Source organism: Tursiops truncatus, chromosome 7, assembly GCF_011762595.2.
Source record: "Tursiops truncatus isolate mTurTru1 chromosome 7, mTurTru1.mat.Y, whole genome shotgun sequence".
Taxonomy (NCBI): domain Eukaryota; kingdom Metazoa; phylum Chordata; class Mammalia; order Artiodactyla; family Delphinidae; genus Tursiops; species Tursiops truncatus.
The window spans coordinates 56,936,639-56,957,062 of NC_047040.1; the positions used below are offsets into that span (position 1 = coordinate 56,936,639).

Below are 20,424 nucleotides of genomic sequence, written 5' to 3' on the forward strand. Positions count from 1 at the left end.
GTTTTAACATCACTGTTTTAACATTCACTATTTCATATGGTGAAATACACTGATTGATTTTTTAAAAATAAATTTATTTATTTATTTTTGGCTGCGTTGGGTCTTTGTTGCTGTGCGTGGGCTTTCTCTAGTTGCGGCAAGCGAGGGCTACTCTTCGTTGCAGTGTATGGGCTTCTCATTGTGGTGGTTTCTCTTGCTGCGGAGCACAGGCTCTAGGCACAGGGGCTTTAGTAGTTGTGGCATGCAGGCTCTAGAGTGCAGGCTCAGTAGTTGTGGCACATGGGCTTAGTTGCTCTGCGGCATGTGGGATCTTCCCAGACCAGGGATCGAATCCGTGTCCCCTCCATTGGCAGGTGGATTCTTAATCACTGCTCCACCAGGGAAGTCCCTGATTGTTTTTTGTTTGTTTGTTTGTTTTGTTTTTTGCTGTATGCAGGCCTCTCACTGCCGTGGCCTCTCCCGTCACGGAGCACAGGCTCCGGACGCGCAGGCTCAGCAGCCATGGCCCGTGGGCCCAGCCGCTCCACGGCACGCGGGATCCTCCTGGACCGGAGCACGAACCCGTGCGCCCTGCATCGGCAAGCGGACTCCCAACCACTGCGCCACCAGGGAAGCCCCCTTATTGGTTTTTTTAACATTGATTTTTAGATGTTAAACCACTAGCTTTCCTGAGGTAAATTTTACTTGGTCATGATGTTTTATTATTTTATATATATTGTTGGGTTCAATTTGCTAAAATTTCGTTAGAAATATTTACATCAATTTTCCTTAGGGATATTGGTCTGTAGTTTTGTTTTTTCTTGTAATTTTTTTTTCTGGTTTTGTTATCAGAGTAATGCTGGCCTCACTATGAGAAGGTATTTTCTCATCTTTAATTTTATGGACAAGTTTGTGTAGAAATGGTATTATTTCTTCGAATTTTATTTTTTAATAGAGCGGGTTCTATTAGTTACCTGTTTTATACATATTAGTGTGTATATGTCAATCCCAATCTCCCAATTCATCACACCCCCTCCCACACACCGGCTTTCCCCTCTTGGTGTCCATACATTTGTTCTGTACATTTGTGTCTCTATTTCTGCCATGCAAACCAGTTCATCTGTACCATTTTGCTAGATTCCACATATATACGTTAATATACAATATTTGTTTTTCTTTTTCTGACTTACTTCACTCTGTATAACAGTCTCTAGGTCCATCCACGTCTCTACAAATGACCAAATTTCGTTCCTTTTTATGGCTGATACTCCATTCTATATATGTACCACATCTTCTTTATCCCTTTGTCTGTCAGTGGGCATTTAGGTACTTCCATGACCTGGCTATTGTAAATACTGCTGCAGTGAACATTGGGGTGCATGTATCTTTTTGAGTTACGGTTTTCTCTGGGTATATGCCCAATAGTGGGATTGCTGGGTCATATGGTAATTCTATTTTTAGTTTTTTAAGGAACCTCCGTACTGTTCTCCATAGTGGCTGTATTGATTTACATTCCCACCAACAGTGCAAGAGGGTTCCCTTTTCTCCACACCCTCTCCAGCATTTGTTGTTTGTAGATTTTCTGATGATGCCCATTCTAACTGGTGTGAGGTGATACCTCATTGTAGTTTTGATTTGCATTTCTCTAATAATTAGTGATGTTGAGCAGCTTTTCATGTGCTACTTGGCCATCTGTATGTCATCTTTGGAGAAATGTCTATCTGGTCTTTTGCCCATTTTTTTATTGGGTTGTCTGTTTTTTGTAATATTGAGCTGCATGAGCTGTTTATATATTTTGAAGATTAATCCTTTGTCTGTTGATTCGTTTGCAAATATTTTCTCCCATTCTGAAGGTTGTCTTTTCATCTTGTTTTGTAGTTTCCTTTGCTTTGCAAAAACTTTTAAGTTTCATTAAGTCCCATTTGTTTATTTTTGTTTTTATTTCCATTACTCTAGGAGGTGGATCAAAAAAGATCTTGCTGTGATTTATGTCATAGAGTATTCTTCCTATGTTTTCCTGTAAGAGTTTTATAGTCTCTGGTCTTATATTTAGGTCTCTAATCCATTTTGAGTTTATTTTTGTATATGGTGTTAAGGAGTGTTCTAATTTCATTCTTTTACATGTAGCTGTCCTGTTTTCCCAGCACCACTTATTGAAGAGATTTGTCTTTTCTCCATTGTATATTCCTGCCTTCTTTATCAAAAATAAGGTGACCATATGTGTGTGGGGTTTATCTCTGGGCTTTCTATCTTGTTCCATTGATCTGTGTTTCCATTTTTGTGCCAGTACCATATTGTCTTGATTACTGTAGCTTTGTAGTATAGTCTGAAGTCAGGGAGTCTGATTCCTCCAGCTCCGTTTTTTTCCTTCATGACTGCTTTGGCTATTCGGGGTCTTTTGTGTCTCCGTACAAATTTTAAGATGATTTGTTCTTGTTCTGTAAAAAATGCCATTGGTAATTTGATAGGGATTGCATTGAATATGTAGATGGCTTTGAGGAGTATAGTCATTTTCACAATATTGATTCTTCCAATCCAGAAACATAGTATATCTCTCCATCTGTTGGTATCATCTTTAATTTCTTTCATCAGTGTCTTATAGTTTTCTGCATACAGGTCTTTTGTCTCCCTAGGTAGGTTTATTTCTAGGTATTTTATTCTTTTTGTTGCAGTGGTAAATGGGGGTGTTTCCTTAATTTCTCTTTCAGATTTTCCATCATTAGTATATAGGAATGCAAGAGATTTCTGTGCATTAACTTTGTATCCTGCAACTTTACCAAATTCATTGATTAGCTCTAGGAGTTTTCTGGTGGCATCTTTGAGATTCTCTAGGTATAGTATCATGTCATCTTCAAACAGTGACACTTTTACTTCTTCTTTTCCAGTTTGTATTCCTTTTATTTCTTTTTCTTCTCTGATTTCCATAGCTAGGACTTCCAAAACTATGTTGAATGATAGTGGCAAGAGTGGACATCCTTGTCTTGTTCCTGATCTTAGAGGAAATGCTTTCAGTTTTTCACCATTGAGAATGATGTTTGGTGTGGGTTTGTCGTATACGGCCTTTATTATGTTGAGGTAAGTTCCCTCTGTGCCCACTTTCTGGAGAGTTTTTATCATAAATAGGTGTTGAATTTTGTCAAAAGCTTTTTCTGCATCTATTGCAATGATCATATGATTTTTCTTCAATTTGTTAATATGGTGTATCACATTGATTGATTTGCATATATTGAAGAATCCTTGCATTCCTTGGGTAAACCCCAGTTGATCATGGTGTATGATCCTTTTAATGTGCTATTGGATTCTGTTTGCTAGTATTTTGTTTGAGGATTTTTGCATCTATGCTCATCGTTGATATTGGCCTGTAGTTTTCTATCCTTGTGACATCTTTGTCTGGTTTTGGTATCAGGGTGATGGTGGCCTCATAGAATGAGTTTGGGAGTGTTCCTTCCTCTGAAAATTTTTGGAAGAGTTTGAGAAGAATCGGTGTTAGCTCTTCTCTAAATGTTTGATAGAATTCACCTGTGAAGCCATCTGGTCCTGGACTTTTGTTTGTTGGAAGATTTTATATCACAGTTTCAATTTCATTACTTGTGATTGGTCTGTTCATATTTTCTATTTCTTCCTGGTTCAGTCTTGGAAGGTTATACCTTTTTAAGAATTTGTCAGTTTCTTCCAAGTTGTCCATTTTATTGGCACAGAATTGCTTATAGTAGTCTCTTAGGATGCTTTGTATTTCTGCAGTGTCTGTTGTAACTTCTCCTTTTTCATTTCTAATTTTATTGATTTGAGTCCTCTCCCTCTTTTGCTTGATGAGTCTGGCTAATGGTTTATCAGTTTTGTTTATCTTCTCAAAGAACGAGCTTTTAGTTTTATTGATCTTTGCTGTTGTTTTCTTTGCTTCTATATCATTTATTTCTGCTCTGATCTTTATGATTTCTTTCCTTGTAGTAACTGTGGGTTTTGTTTGTTCTTCTTACTCTAGTTACTTTAGTTGTAAGGTTAGATTGTTTATTTGAGATTTTTCTTGTTTCTTGAGGGAGCATTGTATTGCTATAACCTTCCCTCTTAGAACTGCTTTTGCTGCATGCCATAGGTTTTGGATCATCGTGTTTTCATTGTCATTTGTCTCTAGGTATTTTTTGATTTTCTTTTTGATTTCTTCAGTGATCTCTTGGTTATTTAGTAACGTATTGTGTAGCCTCCATGTGTCTGTGTTTTTTATGTTTTTTCCCCTTTAATTGATTTCTAATCTCATAGCATTGTGGTCAGAAAAGATGCTTGATATAATTCCAATTTTCTTAAATTTACCAAGGCTTGATTTGTGACCCAAGATGTGATCTATCCTGGAGAATGTTCCATGTGCATTTGAGAAGAAAGTGTAATCTGCTGTTTTTGGATGGAATGTCCTATAAATATCAATTAAATCTATCTGGTCTATTATGTCATTTAAAGCTTGTGTTTCCTTATTAATTTTCTGTCTGGATGATCTTTCCTTTGGTGTAAATAAGGTGTTAAAGTCCCCCACTATTATTGTGTTATTGTCGATTTCCTCTTTTAGAGCTGTTAGCATTTGCCTTATATATTGAGGTGCTCCTATGTTGGGTGCATATACATTTATAATTGTTATATCTTCTTCTTGGATTGATCCCTTTCATAGTGTCCTTCCTTGTCTCTTGTAACATTCTTTACTTAAAGTCTATTTTATCTGATATGAGTATTGCTACTACAGCTTTCTTTTGATTTCCATTTGCATTGAATATCTTTTTCCATCTCCTCGCTTTCAGTCTGTTTGTGTCCCTAGGTCTGAAGTGGGTCTCTTGTAGACAGTATATATATGGGTCTTGTTTTTGTGTCCCTTCAGCAAGCCTGTGTCTTTTGGTTGGAGCATTTGATCCATTCACATTTAAGGTAATTATTGATATGTATGTTCCTATTACCATTTTCTTAATTGTTTTGGGTTTGTTTTTGTAGGTCCTTTTCTTCTCTTGTGTTTCCCACTTAGGCGAATTCCTCTGGCATTTGTTTTAGCTCTGGTTTGGTGGTGCTGAACTCTCTTAGCTTTTGCTTGTCTGTAAAGTCTTTGATTTCTCAGTTGAATCTGAATGAGATCCTTGCCTGATAGAATAATCTTTGTTGTAGGTTCTTCCCTTTAATCACTTTAAATACATCATGCCACTGCCTTCTGGCTTGTAGGGTTTCTGCTGAGAAATCAGCTGTTAACCTTATGGGAGTTCCCTTGTATGTTATTTGTCATTTTTGCCTTGTTGCTTTTAATAATTTTTCTTTGTCTTTAACTTTTGCCAATTTGATTACTATGTGTCTTGGTGTATGTCTTCCTTGGGTTTATCCTGTATGGGACTCTCTGCACTTCCTGGACTTGGGTGGCTATTTCCTTTCCCATGTTAGGGAAGTTTTCGACTATAATCTCTTCAGAGATTTTCTTGGGTCCTTTCTCTCTCTCTTCTCCTTCTGGAACCCCTGTCATGCAAATGTTGTTGCATTTAATGTTGTCCCAGTGGTCTCTTAGGCTGTCTTCATTTCTTTTCATTCTTTTTTCTTTATTCTGTTCTGTAGCAGTGAATTCCACCATTCTGTCTTCCAGGTCACTTATCTGTTCTTCTGCCTCAGTTATTCTGCTATTGATTCCTTCTAGTGTATTTTTCATTTCAGTTATTGTATTGTTCATCTCTGTTTGCTTGTTCTTTAATTATTCTAGGTCTTTGTTAAACATTTCTTTCATCTTCTGAGTCTTTGCCTCCATTCTTTTTCCGAGGTCCTGGATCATCTTCGCTATCATTATTCTGAATTCTTTTTCTGGATGGTTGCCTATCTCCGCTTTATTTAATTGTTTTTCTGGGGTTTTATTTTGTTCCTTCATCTGGTACATAGTCCTCTGCCTTTTCATTTTGTCTTTCTGTGAATTTGGTTTTTGTTCCACAGGCTGCAGGACTGTAGTTCTTCTTGCTTCTTCTGTCTGTCCTGTGGTCTGGTATTATTTCTTAATAATAAATTAAAATTTTATAGGTTAAAGTACCTGGGCTTGGTGTTTTCTTTGTGGAAGGTTTTTTTTTGCAACTAAAAATTCAGTTTTTTAAAGGGAAAACTGCAGACTAATATCCCTCATGAACATGGATGCAAAAATTCTTAACAAAATTTTAACAAATTAAATAGTTATCTAATTGTTGTTGAGTGAGTTGTGGTAGTTTGGTAGTCTTTCGAGGAATTTATTTCATCTAACTTACAGAATTTATTGGCATAAAGTTATTCATAATATACCCTTCTTATTCTTTTAATATCTTTACTATCTCGATTTATGTCATTTTTTTTTATAAATTTATTTATTTATTTATTCATTTATTTATTTTTGGCTGCATTGGGTCTTCGTTGCTATGCACGAGCTTTCTCTAGTTGCAGCAAGTGGGGGCTGCTCTTCGTTGCAGTGTGCAGGCTCCTCACTGCAGTGGCTTTCTTGTTGTGTAGCATGGGCTTTTAGGTGCCTGGGCTTCGGTAGTTGTGGCGCATGGGCTCAGTAGTTTTGGCTCGCGTGCTCTAGACCGCAGGCTCCATAGTTGGGACTCACGAGCTTAGTTGCTTCTTGGCATGTGGGATCTTCCTGGTTCAGGACTCGAACCTGTGGCCCCTGCATTGTCAGATGGATTCTTAACCACTGCGCCACCAGGGAAGTCTGTCTCATTCTTAACGTTAGTATTTTGTATCTTCCTTTTTTTTTTCCCTGATTAGTCTGGCTAGACGTTTATCAATGCAATTGGTCTTCTGAAAGAGCTAGCTTTTCTCTATTATTTTTGTATTTCCTCTTTTATTAATTCCCTCTCTGATCTTTATTATTTCCTTTATTCTGTTTACTTCAGGTTTCATTTGCTGTTTCCTTTGTGGTTCTTAAGGTGGAAGCTGAATTCATGGATTTTAGGCCTATCCTGTTTTGTAGGTGTTTAGTGGTATAGTGTTTAGTGTTATAAATTTTCCTCTAAGTATTGCTTTAGGTGCATGTCATAAATTTGACATGTTTTTTTGTTTGTTTTCATTTAGTTAAAAATGCTTTCTAATTTATTTTTTGATTTTTCTTTAAAGCCTGGATTTTTTATATGTCTATTATTTAGTCTCCAAAAATTTGGATATTTTCATGATGTCTTTTTGTTGCTGATTTCTAATTTAATTCTGTTGTTATCAGAAAACATACTTTGAATTATTGAATCTTCTTAAATGTATTGAGACTTGTTTTATACCTCATACTATCATTTGTCTTGGTGTATGTTTTATGTTCACTTGAAAGGAATATATATTCTGTTCCTGTTGGGTAGAATGGCTATAAATGTCAATTAGGTCAAGTTGGTAGTAGATAGTACTCTATGTCATCAATGATTTTCTGTCTGTTTGTTCTGTCAATTATTGAGAGAATGCTGTTGAAATCTCTGACTATAATTGTGTCTTTGTTTCTTTTTGTAGTTCTGTTAGTTTTTGAAACTCTGTTATGATGCACATATATGTTTAGGATTATTATGTCTTCTTGATGAATTGACTCCTTGTCATTATGAAATTACCCTTTTTATCCCTGATTATATTCTTTGCTCCCGAATCTACTCTGATTGCTATTAATACAAGTGCTCCAGGTTTCTTTTGATTAGTGTTAGTGTATTTATATATTTTTCCTGTCATTTACTTTTAACCTGTTTGTGTCCTTATATTTAAAATGGGGTTTTTGTAAGCGGCATCTATTGGGTCTTGCTTTTTTATCCATTCTGACAATATTTGCCTTATAGTGAGGATGTTCAGGCCACATAAATTTAATGTAATGATTAGTATGTTTAGGTTTGAGTTTAAATCTTTTATTGTGCTATTTTTTTTCCTATTTGTCCCATCTGTTCTGCTACCTTTCTCCTGTCTTCTGCCTTCTTGTGGGTTGAGTGTCTTTTATGATTCCATTTAATTCTTTTTGTTGCCTAATCAGCTATAGTGCTTTTTTGTTTTTGTTATTTTAGCAGGTATTTTAGAGTTTGCAGTATGTATCTTTAATTTGTCATAGTTCATCTCAAGTAATATGATACCAGTTCTCACATAGTTTACGAATCAAGCTACAGTGTACTTATGTTTCTCTCCTTCTGGCCTTTGTGCTATTGTTGTCATACGTTTTGCTTATATATGTATTATAAACCCCAGAAGAAATTACAGATGTCCCCCGCATTTTGAAAGTTCACTTTACACCACTTTGCTTTTATGAAAGACCTACATTAGTACCTGTTTTCACTAACTGAAAGAAATCGGAAGAGGGTTTTCGCTTTTACGAAAAAAGGTGGAAAGCAAAAATAGCGTTTAGCGTTTGTTTTGCAGTGAGCTGTTATAGAGGCAGCGCACATCCTGAGCAGCAAGAGTGGCACCGCCAAGCTACTTCCCTGGGAACTACACTCAGCATCTCAGCATCAAGCCGCCATAGCTTTGAACTTTGTCTGTGAACATCTGTGTTTTATCTCAATTTATTTTGTGCATCCATTAGCAAGATGTATCCTAAGGTAATTGCTTCTTCACTTTATGCCATTTTGGCTTACAAAAGCTTTCATGGGAAATTTTGGACAGGAAGGGAAATCATGTATTACTTTTTCTTTAAGCCACTGATTATTTTTTAAAGTGATTTAAATAATAAATTTTATGTATTTACCCACATGGTAACCATTTCAGGTACTCCTCTTTCTTTTGTGTAGATCCAGCTTTCTGTCTGATGTCATTTTTCTTCTGCCTGAAGGATTTCTTCTAACATTTCTTGTAGTACAGTTCTGCTAGTGATGAATTCTTTCAGTTTTGTATGTCCAAAAAAAGCCTTCATTTTTAAAAGATGTTTTCATTAATACAGAGTTCTAATTTGATAGTTTTTCTTTCAGAACTTTAAAGATACTGTTTCACTGTCTTCTGGCTTGCTTATATTCTGATGAGAAATCTGTCATTCTTATCTCTGTTTCTCTGTATATAATGTATCTTTTTCTGACTGCTTTTTTTTTTTTTTCGGTACGCGGGCCTCTCACTGTTGTGGCCTCTCCTGTTGCGGAGCACAGGCTCCAGACACACAGGCCCAGCGGCCATGGCTCACGGGCCCAGCCGCTCTGCGGCATGTGGGATCTTCCTGGACCAGGGCACGAACCCATGTCCCCTGCATTGGCAGGTGGACTCTCAACCACTGTGCCACAGCTGACTGCTTTTAAGATTTTCCCTCTATCACTGGTTTTAAGCAGTTTGAGTATGCTGTGACTTGGCACAATATTATTTATATTTCTTGTGCTTAGGGCTTGTTGATATTCTTGGGTCTGTGTGTTTGTTTACAGTTTTCGTCCAATTTGGAAAAGTTCTGTGCATTATTTCTTCTAATATATTTTTCTTTCCCTCTCTCTCCTCTTCTGAACTTCAGTTATATGTATACTAGGTGCTTGAAGTTGTTCCATGGCTCACTGATGATTTGTTCATTTAAAAATCTTTTTAGACTTTGTGTTTCATTTTGTATGGTTTCTGTTGCTCTGTCTTGAAGTTTACTAATTTTTTCTTGTAATGTCCAGCTATTCATTTCGTCTGTGGATTTTTAAATCAAGATATTATAGATTTCACCTGTAGAGATTCAATTTGGATCTTTTAAATTTTTTTCATGTCTCTACTTAACATATTAAGTCTTTCCTCTGGATTCTCAAGCATATGGAATATAGTCATAATAAGTGTTTTAGTATATTTGTCTATTAATGGTGTCATCTTTGTCATTTCTGGGTCACTTTTGATTGATTTTTCTCATATGGGTTGTATTTTCCTGCTAATTTGCATGTCTAATAATTTTTTATCTGATGTCAGACATTGTAGATCTAACCTTATTGGGTACAGGATGTTTTCATATTCCTATACAAAGCTCCTCTGAATACTTACCCGATGACCTGTGAGTTATGAAGTTTTCCACCCTGGCTAGTGGGAACATGTGATATTTTTGATCCCATGTGAGCACTGGTAGCTTTAGTATTTTGGGGCAGTTATTTCTCTGTCCTCAGGTAGTCTTCCTTATAGGCATCCTGGGCAGATCTTTGGTGTTCTTGCTCTGTGCATTCTCTCCTCTCTGGTACTCTTTCCAGTGAACTCAACCTGTCTTGGCCTCCCCAGAGTTCCAGCTTTATCTCCTCAACTCAAGGAGACTGATGAACTTCACCTGGATTTACCCTGCCTGAGTTGCTACCTGGAAACTCTCTCCAGGCAACAGATTGGGGGCAGTTGGCTGTTGGGAGTTGGCAGTGGGCTCATCTTATTTGCTTTTTGTCTTTCAGGGATCTTTATCTTACATTGCCTGATATCCAGTGTCTTTAAGACCATTGCATCATATATTTTACACAGTATTTTAGTTGTTTTAGGTGGGAAGATTAAATCTGACCCTGGTTATTCTATTGTGGTACAAAGTGGACGTCCCCTAGTTTATTATTACATAAACTTTTAAGAGTCTGAGCATTTTAAAAATTAATTTGTACAGAACTCAACATAGCTTTATTCCTTAATAGATTATGTTCCTGGTTCTAATATAGCACATGTATAAATATATTTTTTGTAGTGCAGTATTTTCAATGAAAATTTGAACACAGAGGTTAATAACAATATTATTTTTGTTTTGTTAAAATCATTTAAAAGTTCGAACAAGCATAGGTAGTTTTTGGCAACTGAATTAAAGTTTAAATGTATTTTATACATATAAGTTATATATATATTTATTTATTTACTAGGTCTTCATCCTCCTGGTCCACCTTTAGCAAGACCTATTCTGCCCCGAGAACGAGGTGCTCTGGATAGAATTGTTGAATATTTAGTTGGTGATGGTCCACAGAACAGGTAATGTTTACTAGGGTGGTAGAAAAATGAAAATGAAGAAAAGCTTATTGGTTAGGGTATGTGTGTGTGCACATGCACTAGATGTTCTACAACTTTGTGGTTCTTGTTTCCTGATTTTAGAACGTAATGGAGTATTTTATAGCCCTGCAAAAGAGTACATATTCAATTATTTTTCAGTAGTAGCTTAAAGTATCTAGATAAAAAATTTAAAAATGTATTATATATAACAGAAAAAATATTGTAACTGCTATGTTATAACCATACTATAAGGTAATTTTTAGAGAAATTGAATCATTTCATTGACTCTTTCGAACTTGAAGAGCATGTAAATAGTGAAAAGTTGGTAGGTTGTAAGAAATGGAGTTTTACAAATGTGAGTACTGGACTTGATGGTGATAATTTTAATAACAGTGAGGATAATTTCATGTATTTAGCACTTACAGTTCCAAAATGCTTTTCCAGGTATTATCTTAATTAATCCTTATAATAACTCTAGGATTATAGGTATGATGTGAGCAGAGCAATTGTCACAGTATAGACTTTTAAGTAATTCTTAGGATATTCTTAGAGTAGATATTTGACAAGGTTATTGGTTAATATTATCGTTTTAATAAAGGGACTAGAATTTAATGTTAATGTAAAAAATTATATGTTATTCAAAACAGATAGAATGTTGTTTGATAGGGCCAAGTATTTGTTAAGTACATATGCAGAGAACAGAGAGATTACATAAGTAGAAAATGCAGAAGATGTTTAAGTGTAACTGGGATAGATAGAGGCATCATGATGTATAGAAATTAACCTTTGGACTGGACTAAACAAGATTAAATTAATTTCTTTACTACAAGACATCTCAGAGGTTTTAATAATACTCACTGTGGATCTCTAAGAGGTTTCATCTTTTCCAGTCTTAATCTGACCACAGATTTGGGGTCTGTCATCCCCAGGAATATATGTTAGAAAACATTAAAATTTAAGTGTTCTGTTATCAAATATGTTTCTGCTTACTTAGTAAGAATATTTTCATTTGAGTGTTTCTTAGTTTATTTTTAATTTGATGTATAAATTATATTTTAAAATAGTTGAAATTTTTACTGTAAGCATGTTTAAAGAGTATTGTTTATTGTTTTATAAGTAATATCTAATCTACTATGACATGTTTAGCGATATTAAATGCTATGTACTGTGTACTTCAGCTGTGATGGCTAAAGTAGCCTCTTCCATGGGTTTTATCTGCATTTGTAACTTTTCTATTCATTTTTCCTTTTGATGTAGGTATGCCCTTATATGTCAGCAGTGTTTTTCTCACAATGGCATGGCTTTGAAAGAAGAATTTGAATACATTGGTAAGAATTATTTGGCAGTTAGATTTAAATGTTTTAAATATTTCATTCTATGCCAATTCCCATGTAATGCCATTTTATTTTAGGTACTACTCTTTATATGTTGTTCAGGGATATTGTAGAACACAGAGCAAAGTAGGAAAGACAACTCAGGTTTTTTTCTTCGTACAGTATACAGTTGTTATTATTATTTTTTTTTTTTGCCATGCTGTACAGCATGTGAGATCTTAGTTCCCCGACCAGGGATCGAACCCACTTCCCCTGCATTGGAAGCACGGAGTCTTAACTACTGGACCGTCAGGGAAGTCCCTAGGCCAGTTCTTAAACTTCACTGTGCATCAGAATCACATGAAGAGCTTTTAAAAATTGTGATGCCCAGGTCCCACCTACAGATAATCTGCTTTAATTGATCTGGGGTGGGGTCCAGGAATCAGCATTTTTTTAAAGCTCCTCAGAATATTTTTATGTGCAGCTACTAGTACTTAAAAATATTGAACTAAATTAATTATGCTTCTCAAATATGACATACTACATTTTTTGGGTCAAGTGAGCAAAATTCTGGATTTTAAGATACCTAATGATTCCGGTGACTAGAAATGTAACTTCTGTAACACATTTAGATCATTATAATATTGTTTTGCTATTAGTTAACCTGCTATGTAATTTATTATCTTTTCTGCTTTAAATTGATATTATAATTTTAATAATTAGAAAGTATGCTTTAAAATAAACTTTGGTTAGAACACCTGCCATAATATTATTAAAACCACGAGTAATTTCACAAGGGCTAAGTAACTTTTGAAGGTTTCTTTGACTGCTTGTAAAAGTAATCTTGAGAGTTACTTGATTAGTCCTTAAAATTTCTTTGGTTTTATGATTTTTGTTTTGTTTTTTTAAATTCTCTGCAGCTTTTCGTTGTGCCTACTGTTTTTTCTTGAATCCTGCAAGAAAAACCAGACCCCAGGCTCCAAGACTTCCAGAGTTTAGTTTTGAGAAGGGGCAGACTTTGGAAGGCTCAAGCACAGTTGGTTCCTTGCCCTCAGGAAGTGTGATTTCATCAGAGAACCAGATCAGTGAAGGTATGAATATGTTAATTAAAAAGTTTTGTCTCTTAATAATGTTTTAGACAAGAATGGATCAGATTTTGCAGCATGTGTATATCAGCTGTTGTTCTGATACTATGGCCTCCTGTGCAACTGGTATGATGTGTTTCAGTTTTTTTTGGTTTTTTTGCTTTTTTTTGCGGTATGCGGGCCTCTCACTGTTGTGGCCTCTCCCATTGCGGAACACAGGCTCCAGACGTGCAGGTTCAGCGGCCATGGCTCACGGGCCCAGCCGCTCCACCGCATCTTCCCGGACCGGGGCATGAACCCGTGTCCCCTGCATCGGCAGGCGGACTCTCAACCACTGCGCCACCAGGGAAGCCCCTGATGTGTTTCAGTTTTAAAATACAGGTTATATTGTGTTAAGCAGCATCTAGAAATAGCTAGGTAAATATTATTTATGGAGTTACCTCTTTTAATAACTGTTGGGACATTTAACTAGTAATGTTTTCATGGAATTATTTTTCAATTTACTTAAATGAAGCAGATTATGAGAATTATGAAACTACTACTCATAAGGGTAAATTTCTTACAAGCTTTGTAATTAACATTGATAAAAATAGGTTTGTGCCTACTATTTCAATGAATAGAAGTTACTCGAAAGCCAGAAACTTTGGGGTTGGAAAGTCAGCCTTACATTCTTTGGAAGACTATGTTGATAGGACTGGTGTTTCTTTGAAACAAACAATTTATTGAGGTCCACAAGATTTAACACTGATGATGAATGCCTTTGTTGTGAAACAACCTTATTTTACCGTTTTTTTTTTTTTTTTTTTTTTTGCGGTACGCGGGCCTCTCTCTGTTGTGGCCTCTCCCGTTGCGGAGCAACAGGCTCCGGACGCGCAGGCTCAGCGGCCATGGCTCACGGGCGCAGCCGCTCCGCAGCATGTGGGATCTTCCCAGACCGGGGCACGAACCCGTGTTCCCTGCATCGGCAGGTGGACTCTCAACACTGCGCCACCAGGGAAGCCCAAAACAACCTTATTTTAGAGAAACTGAAGTTATCAAGATTCATTGAGTTTTAGAACTTATCTTTTAATTCTGTTTTAGGAATTCTTGAGGAAATTTCATGAAAAAATGGAAAAGATGAGATGGAAAATCTGACTATTAATGGCCAGCTATTTCTTGTTATTAATATTGAGTGAGGAGCTGCTTGTTAAGCAGCTCTGAATTATGAAGATTGCTAAAATTATGACAAAGGCCCTGATATTTTGGTGCTTTACCTGGTACAGAAAAAAAAATGCATATGGGAAGTTTAGTTCACATAGTTTAAGTAGTAGTCAGTATGCATCTTTTTAACTTCTTGAAATTATCAGTTATATATATTTGATTTCTTTATAAAAATCACTGAGTAGTAGAAAAAGTGCTTGAACTGAGAATAATATATGAGGCAGTGAATTTTCGCATATCTAAAGTTTAGTATGAAACTTTGAGTATCTTTTTTTTTTTTTTTTACCTTCGAAGAATGGACCTAAAATATGTGTGTTGACTTGGGCTTGGCTTTTGGCTTACTAACAAATATCAAAATGAATTTGAATACAGATAGCCATGACAAGAGGCCTGTGTACTTCCAACACTGAATCAGTGCATTCGTCTTCTCCAAGTCTGCAACATCGACTCCAAACACAATATCAGATTTTTTCTTTTGCTTAAGTCATGCTCTGAGCTGCATGCTGTCACATGCAAATCATCTGCTTTGCCATTGCAAGCCTCTTGGAACTAAAAATTAAAGAATTCCGTACTGAAGATGCCCAGAGGAAAAATTGGAGTACTTTCCATGAGTAACCTTGCTTATGAAAGCTAAAGTGAATATTTGAAAGCCAGTAGTTGGGACAAAAGAAAAGAAAAAACAGCCAACAAAATAGATATCTTGATAATGAGTCCCATACTTTATATCTTCTGCTAAGGTCAAGATGCACATTTAGCAAAACAACACCCAGCTATACCTTTCCTTCTCATCTAATCTAGGAGGAGCAATACCCCAGATGTCTAATTTTCTGTCAGAAATCTCCGGAATGAAGTCTAACTGGCTCAGAGTCAACCCTAATAAGGTAACGTTAATAGGTGAAGACACTGAGGCAGGGTCTGATAGTTCCACAGTGCTAGAAACTGAAGAGATTCCATTTGGTTAAGATAGTCTGTAGAGTAGTAACTTCTTCATTCTCCTGTTTGGATTCATCAAAATGGCTATTATGAGCACCTTTTTACTTCTTTGGCTTTCCAGAAGTCTGAAAATTTTTTCGAAGACTCCTGTCTCAACACTGTTGATATACAGTTATCAATTCCAAGCTGGATTCTATTAGTAAACGACAGGAAGTATTTCTGATGAACGGATGAAGCTGCATTCATTTGAACGCTGGTAGCATACCTTTATGATTAAATTGAACTATGAAGTAAGGAGCATATCATCTCAATCAGCTACTCTCTCTGCTGACAGCCAATGTGATTAAGGGCTTAGATTGCTGATTTCTACTTTTGACGTAGAAACTTGAGGTCTGAAAGAAAAACTTTCCTGTTTTAATATTTATATATTTTTAAAGTATTGAAATAGCTCCTTGAAATTGCATTACTGAATTTACAGATGGAACCAAAAGGTAACTTTCTTCCATCTGAATTTTTTTTCAAAAAATATTCCACAACCATTTATATAAATCTAGAGTTAATAGAAGAAACCTTTTTTTTTTTCAATTTATGATGCAAGACTTTGAAATTAAGTTTTATCTTGATCCTGCTACTGGAAGATTTTGCGTTTAGGATGAGGCACAAGGCTTTTGAAATATTTGGACCACTCTTTAGAACAACATATGAAACCTCGGAAAGTTTTCATCAAAGAAGGAGACCTAGAAGAAATTCCTCCCATTAATTGCTCATTTGAATTCCTAGTATTTTTTCTAGAACTGTGTATACAGATGCTTTGGTAATAGACTACTAGAGAAAGCAAGATATTAGGATTGTCATTTTATCTAAAAGCATACTAGATGTCGTATGCCAAACTAATGAACTGGTTTTTGGTTCCTCGGTTTCTTTTACTGTGAAATGAATAGTACAGTAATATTTGAGTCTCAGCTAAGCCATGTTAAAGTGGGTTTATCAGTTTTGTTTTTTTCAAAAGTGTATTTTCCAAAATAACTGATACATAGCATTCTTTTTGTTAGATATGGTAATAATTAGAGTACAAGGTTTCTACACTGTTAGTATTTTAGTAAAGTGATTTGAAGTTAGCATGTTTGAAAAATGTTAATATCGTCTTCATTGTTCAGTTATATTTGGCTGGATCTTATGTAATTATTTTAGTAGAACATAGCTTTTGTTCAACCTGAAATAACTTGCTAATAATAAAACTCATGGCATCTAATCAGTACTATCAAAAATAGTGATTAAAATTTATATAAGGTGAAATTTATCTTGATAATCTGATTTCTACTCTTCCTTTCTTTTAAGCAATATACTGTTACCATTAGGTTATGTTGAACTAGGGAAAATTCTGTTTTTAGTATTGCCTATTATGATGCTCTAGGAAATTGAACTATTTGATAATATAAATTTTATTGAATTCTGTGTATTTATCAGATCAAAAAAACTTATACCTTTATTTATATTTAGCTATGTATAGCTTACTCAAGATGTAAACTTGCCTGTAGTATGGTTTTGCATGTTTGTTTTAGACATATAGATCTTTTAGCCTTTTGATTCCTTTTTCTAAAACACCTTCACCTAATAGTTTTACATTATTACTTAATAATGACATTCTAAAGTCTCATCTAATGGATTTGTTCACCAGTGGTAAATAATTACACAACATTCTGTGTGTTAAAGATAAGCTGTTTTTTCATAGGTGGTTATCATTTATTTGAATTTTGTTCGTTGAACCATTGAGTTTAGTTTTGGGATGAAATTCATGTCTTTGATCCTTAAATATAAGTTGGCCATTTTTCTTAAGGCAGAAAAATCTTGCAAAAACTGTTTGTTTAAAATCTGTGAGTTCAAAGACAAATTGGCCATCTTAATTTAACCAATTTCCTTTGAGTAAGTTTTATAGTCTTATGCATATAGTAGGTACTGATGTGTTAGCAAGGCAAAAAAAATTTTTAAGTTATTGTAAAGAGGAATAAGAAGTAAGAATCTAAATCACTAAAATATGAGGGGTTTTGGAAGGCATAATCTAAATAGAATCATGTATTTTGCTGTGGAAGTTATGTGTTTCTTTTGGAGACATATGAAATTGTTTTGCTAGACCATTCTTTAATTTTCTTAGAAAGTTATTCTTTTAAGAGCTAGAATAAAAACCTAAAGGTAAGGTGATCTTCTTAGATGTTTTTGCATTTGTGTGGTTTACAGGTGAGGCAGTGGTATTCACTGTACAGTTACACTCAGTTTTACGAGTTTGAGCTCTGTCTAGCTGAACTGAAGCTTTGCCCAGACAAGTGGAAGCCAGTTGTTACAATTTTGTGGAAAAAGCTTCTCTCTCAAGGATATTGGGGTGGGAGTTGGGCAGGGGTAGGAGTCAGGTAAGGAGCAAATCCCTTGGGTAATTTTTGTTTTATCACATTGTGATCTGTTGTTTTCTTGGCATTACAGATATCAAAGGTGATTTTTAAAATTTTCTTACAGATTGAATTAGGTCATTCATATAACTTGCATCAATTTTAGTCTTAACTGGTGCTACACAGGAGAGAGTAGGCCTGTTTTATTAGTGTGAACATAAAAGCTGGTTTCTCTTTTGGTATTTTATGCCCAAATATTGACATATACTATAATGTATTTTATACCACCAAGCTATTTTAAACTTCACAGAAAAAATTCACTGTTTTTATTAGAATAGGCAAATTATACCCCCCCACACAGAAATAAAGTAAGTACTTTTGGAATATATTTAATAAACTTGTTATAAAGCTCTGTGGTTTAGTTATTAAACTGATATGTAATTAATTCTCTGTTAATCTTGCACACCTAGTTTACTTCAAGCTTATTGGGATGACCTCTCACAAAATGGCATCCAGACACTGAATATCTATGTCATTTAGACTAGCTGATAGCTGCATTACAGATACTATGACACATACCAAATTTTTGTAGTGTGAACTGCTATTAAAATTACTTTTCTAAAAACTAACCTGGGGGAAGAAAAGTAGTCATTACTAGGCTTTTTGATTGTTCTCCAGCCCTACTCATCATTTCACCAGTTTTTAGTCCTCTATATATTTTTTGAAATACAGTGCAGTATTGATGAGCAAGTTTTGTATATAATGCTATTTTCTAATTATGACAGCACATGGTATTTCTTAGAATTCACCTCTATAGACATTAAAAAGTTAAGTATTATAGTTCTTCTCTTTGTATTAACTACTTCTTTAAGATCCCAGAATTTTTAAATTAAATCGGATTTGACTGGGGATGTATCTGTTTCTGAAAATAGTTACATCACAGAGCTTTAATACGATAAATCATGAACTTTGATACCTCTCCTGTTTTTTGTTTTGTTTTGTTTTTTGTGGTACGCGGGCCTCTCACTGCTGTGGCCTCTCCCGCTACGGAGCACAGGCTCCGGACGCGCAGGCTCAGCGGCCATGGCTCACGGGCCCAGCCTCTCTGCGGCATGTGGGATCCTCCCGGACCGGGGCACGAACCTGTGTCCCCTGCCTCGGCAGGCGGACTCTCAACCACTGCGCCACCAGGGAAGCCCATCCTCTCCTGTTTTAAGTTTAGTACTGAGGCAATCTGTCAAAAGAATATGACAAACTATGTGGGCCTATGTTCACTTAAGCATGTTTATTGATGAGTCCTGAACTTTGAGCTTTTTGTTTTTTCATTTCATGTGACTTTATTGGAGGGCTTACTAAATTATAACCACTTGTAAAGTTCTTGGCAAGTAAGTATTGCTCTATGGCCAGAGAGTTGTGGAAAACCATGACTCTTAAAATTCTACTCTGGATAAATATGTGAAAGTAGAATTACAAATGGTTAGTGACTCCTGAAATTTTCCACTGAAGAGCTTGCTTGCCCTTATAGCAGAAATGATCTGTACATGTCCATAGAGTTTCATTTCACTTTCTGCTTTTTCTTTGAGCGCTGGAACATTCAAGTAACACAACTCAAATGACCTACTGCTTTTCTGCTTTGGATTTTTGTAAGATTCCAAGTGGTGCAGCAGTGCCGTTTTAAGTTCCTTTTAAGATAAAACTAGCGTTTTTGTGACATGTGAACATTCCTCACTACTTTTTGTGAGCATGTGAAATTTTCATACAGTAAAACCTCATTAACTTGGATGTCCCTAACTATGCAAATTTGGCCTTTTGTTCTATATATAAAAAGAGAGAGGGCTTCCCTGGTGGCGCAGTGGTTGAGAGTCCGCCTGCCGATGCAGGGGACACGGGTTCGTGCCCCGGTCTGGGAGGATCCCACATGCCGTGGAGTGGCTGGGCCTGTGAGCCATGGCCTCTGAGCCTGCGCATCCGGAGCCTGTGCTCCGCAACGGGAGAGGCCACAACAGTGAGAGGCCCGCGTACTGCAAAAAAAAAAAGAGAAAGAGATTGTAATTAATTCTGTAAACGCGTCTAAGATTATCTGTTTTAAATATAATTTAAAAAATATTTTTCGACTCTTGGCATAGAGTTTGTGATATATAGATAATTTGTATTTATTAAAACTGATATGATAAAACCATGAATTTGTAAGACCTCCATGTCAATGTGTGTGCGTATAGCACATAATTTCTTTGCAAAACTATTAATTTTATTTAGCAAAATTCTGGCCTGTACTGTGTAAGGAACAAAACTAGAACTTTTTACTAGTGTAGACTGACCTTTCCTCCAGATTTTTTGCATCAGTAACATTTGTAGTTTATTGCAAGGGATCTTCTGTGATGGTGTGAAAATTGGCTTATTTGCTTAGCCAATGTAGTTTAACCATATTTCTCCTAACAATAGTATTAGTTGCTGTTTATTACACAAACACAACAAAGAAACACCTCAAAGTTAGGTTTTTATCTTTGATTTGGAAATTGGGTGGCTCGAAGCTTTCTGCTCCTGTCATTCCCTTTCCTATCCCTTTCTATAAACTTTGAAGAATTAAAGTTGTTATTATTGTTATTATGAAATTATTTTTAAGAGATTTGAATTTAATGAAACTCAAAAGAGAGTTTGAAG

At 35.6% G+C, this 20,424-nt stretch overlaps 1 protein-coding gene across 3 annotated transcripts in view; it reads left to right on the top strand.

Moving 5' to 3' along the window:
• The window catches only part of LNPK (lunapark, ER junction formation factor), an 89,990-nt gene that overhangs the window by 60,264 nt on the left and 9,302 nt on the right, over nt 1-20,424 (top strand). For 2 of the 3 annotated variants that reach the window (XR_012333071.1, XM_019923002.3), the window contains exons 10-12: nt 10,728-10,833; nt 12,109-12,179; nt 13,085-13,255. Coding sequence is in view for 2 of the 3 variants with exons in the window: in XM_019923002.3 (XP_019778561.1) it covers nt 10,728-10,833; nt 12,109-12,179; nt 13,085-13,255 (348 nt within the window). In the remaining variant the exon portion in view is untranslated. Of the gene's footprint in view, nt 1-10,727; nt 10,834-12,108; nt 12,180-13,084; nt 13,256-15,247; nt 15,331-20,424 lie in introns of all 3 variants that reach the window. The other variant, XM_019923004.3, reaches the window with a different exon arrangement.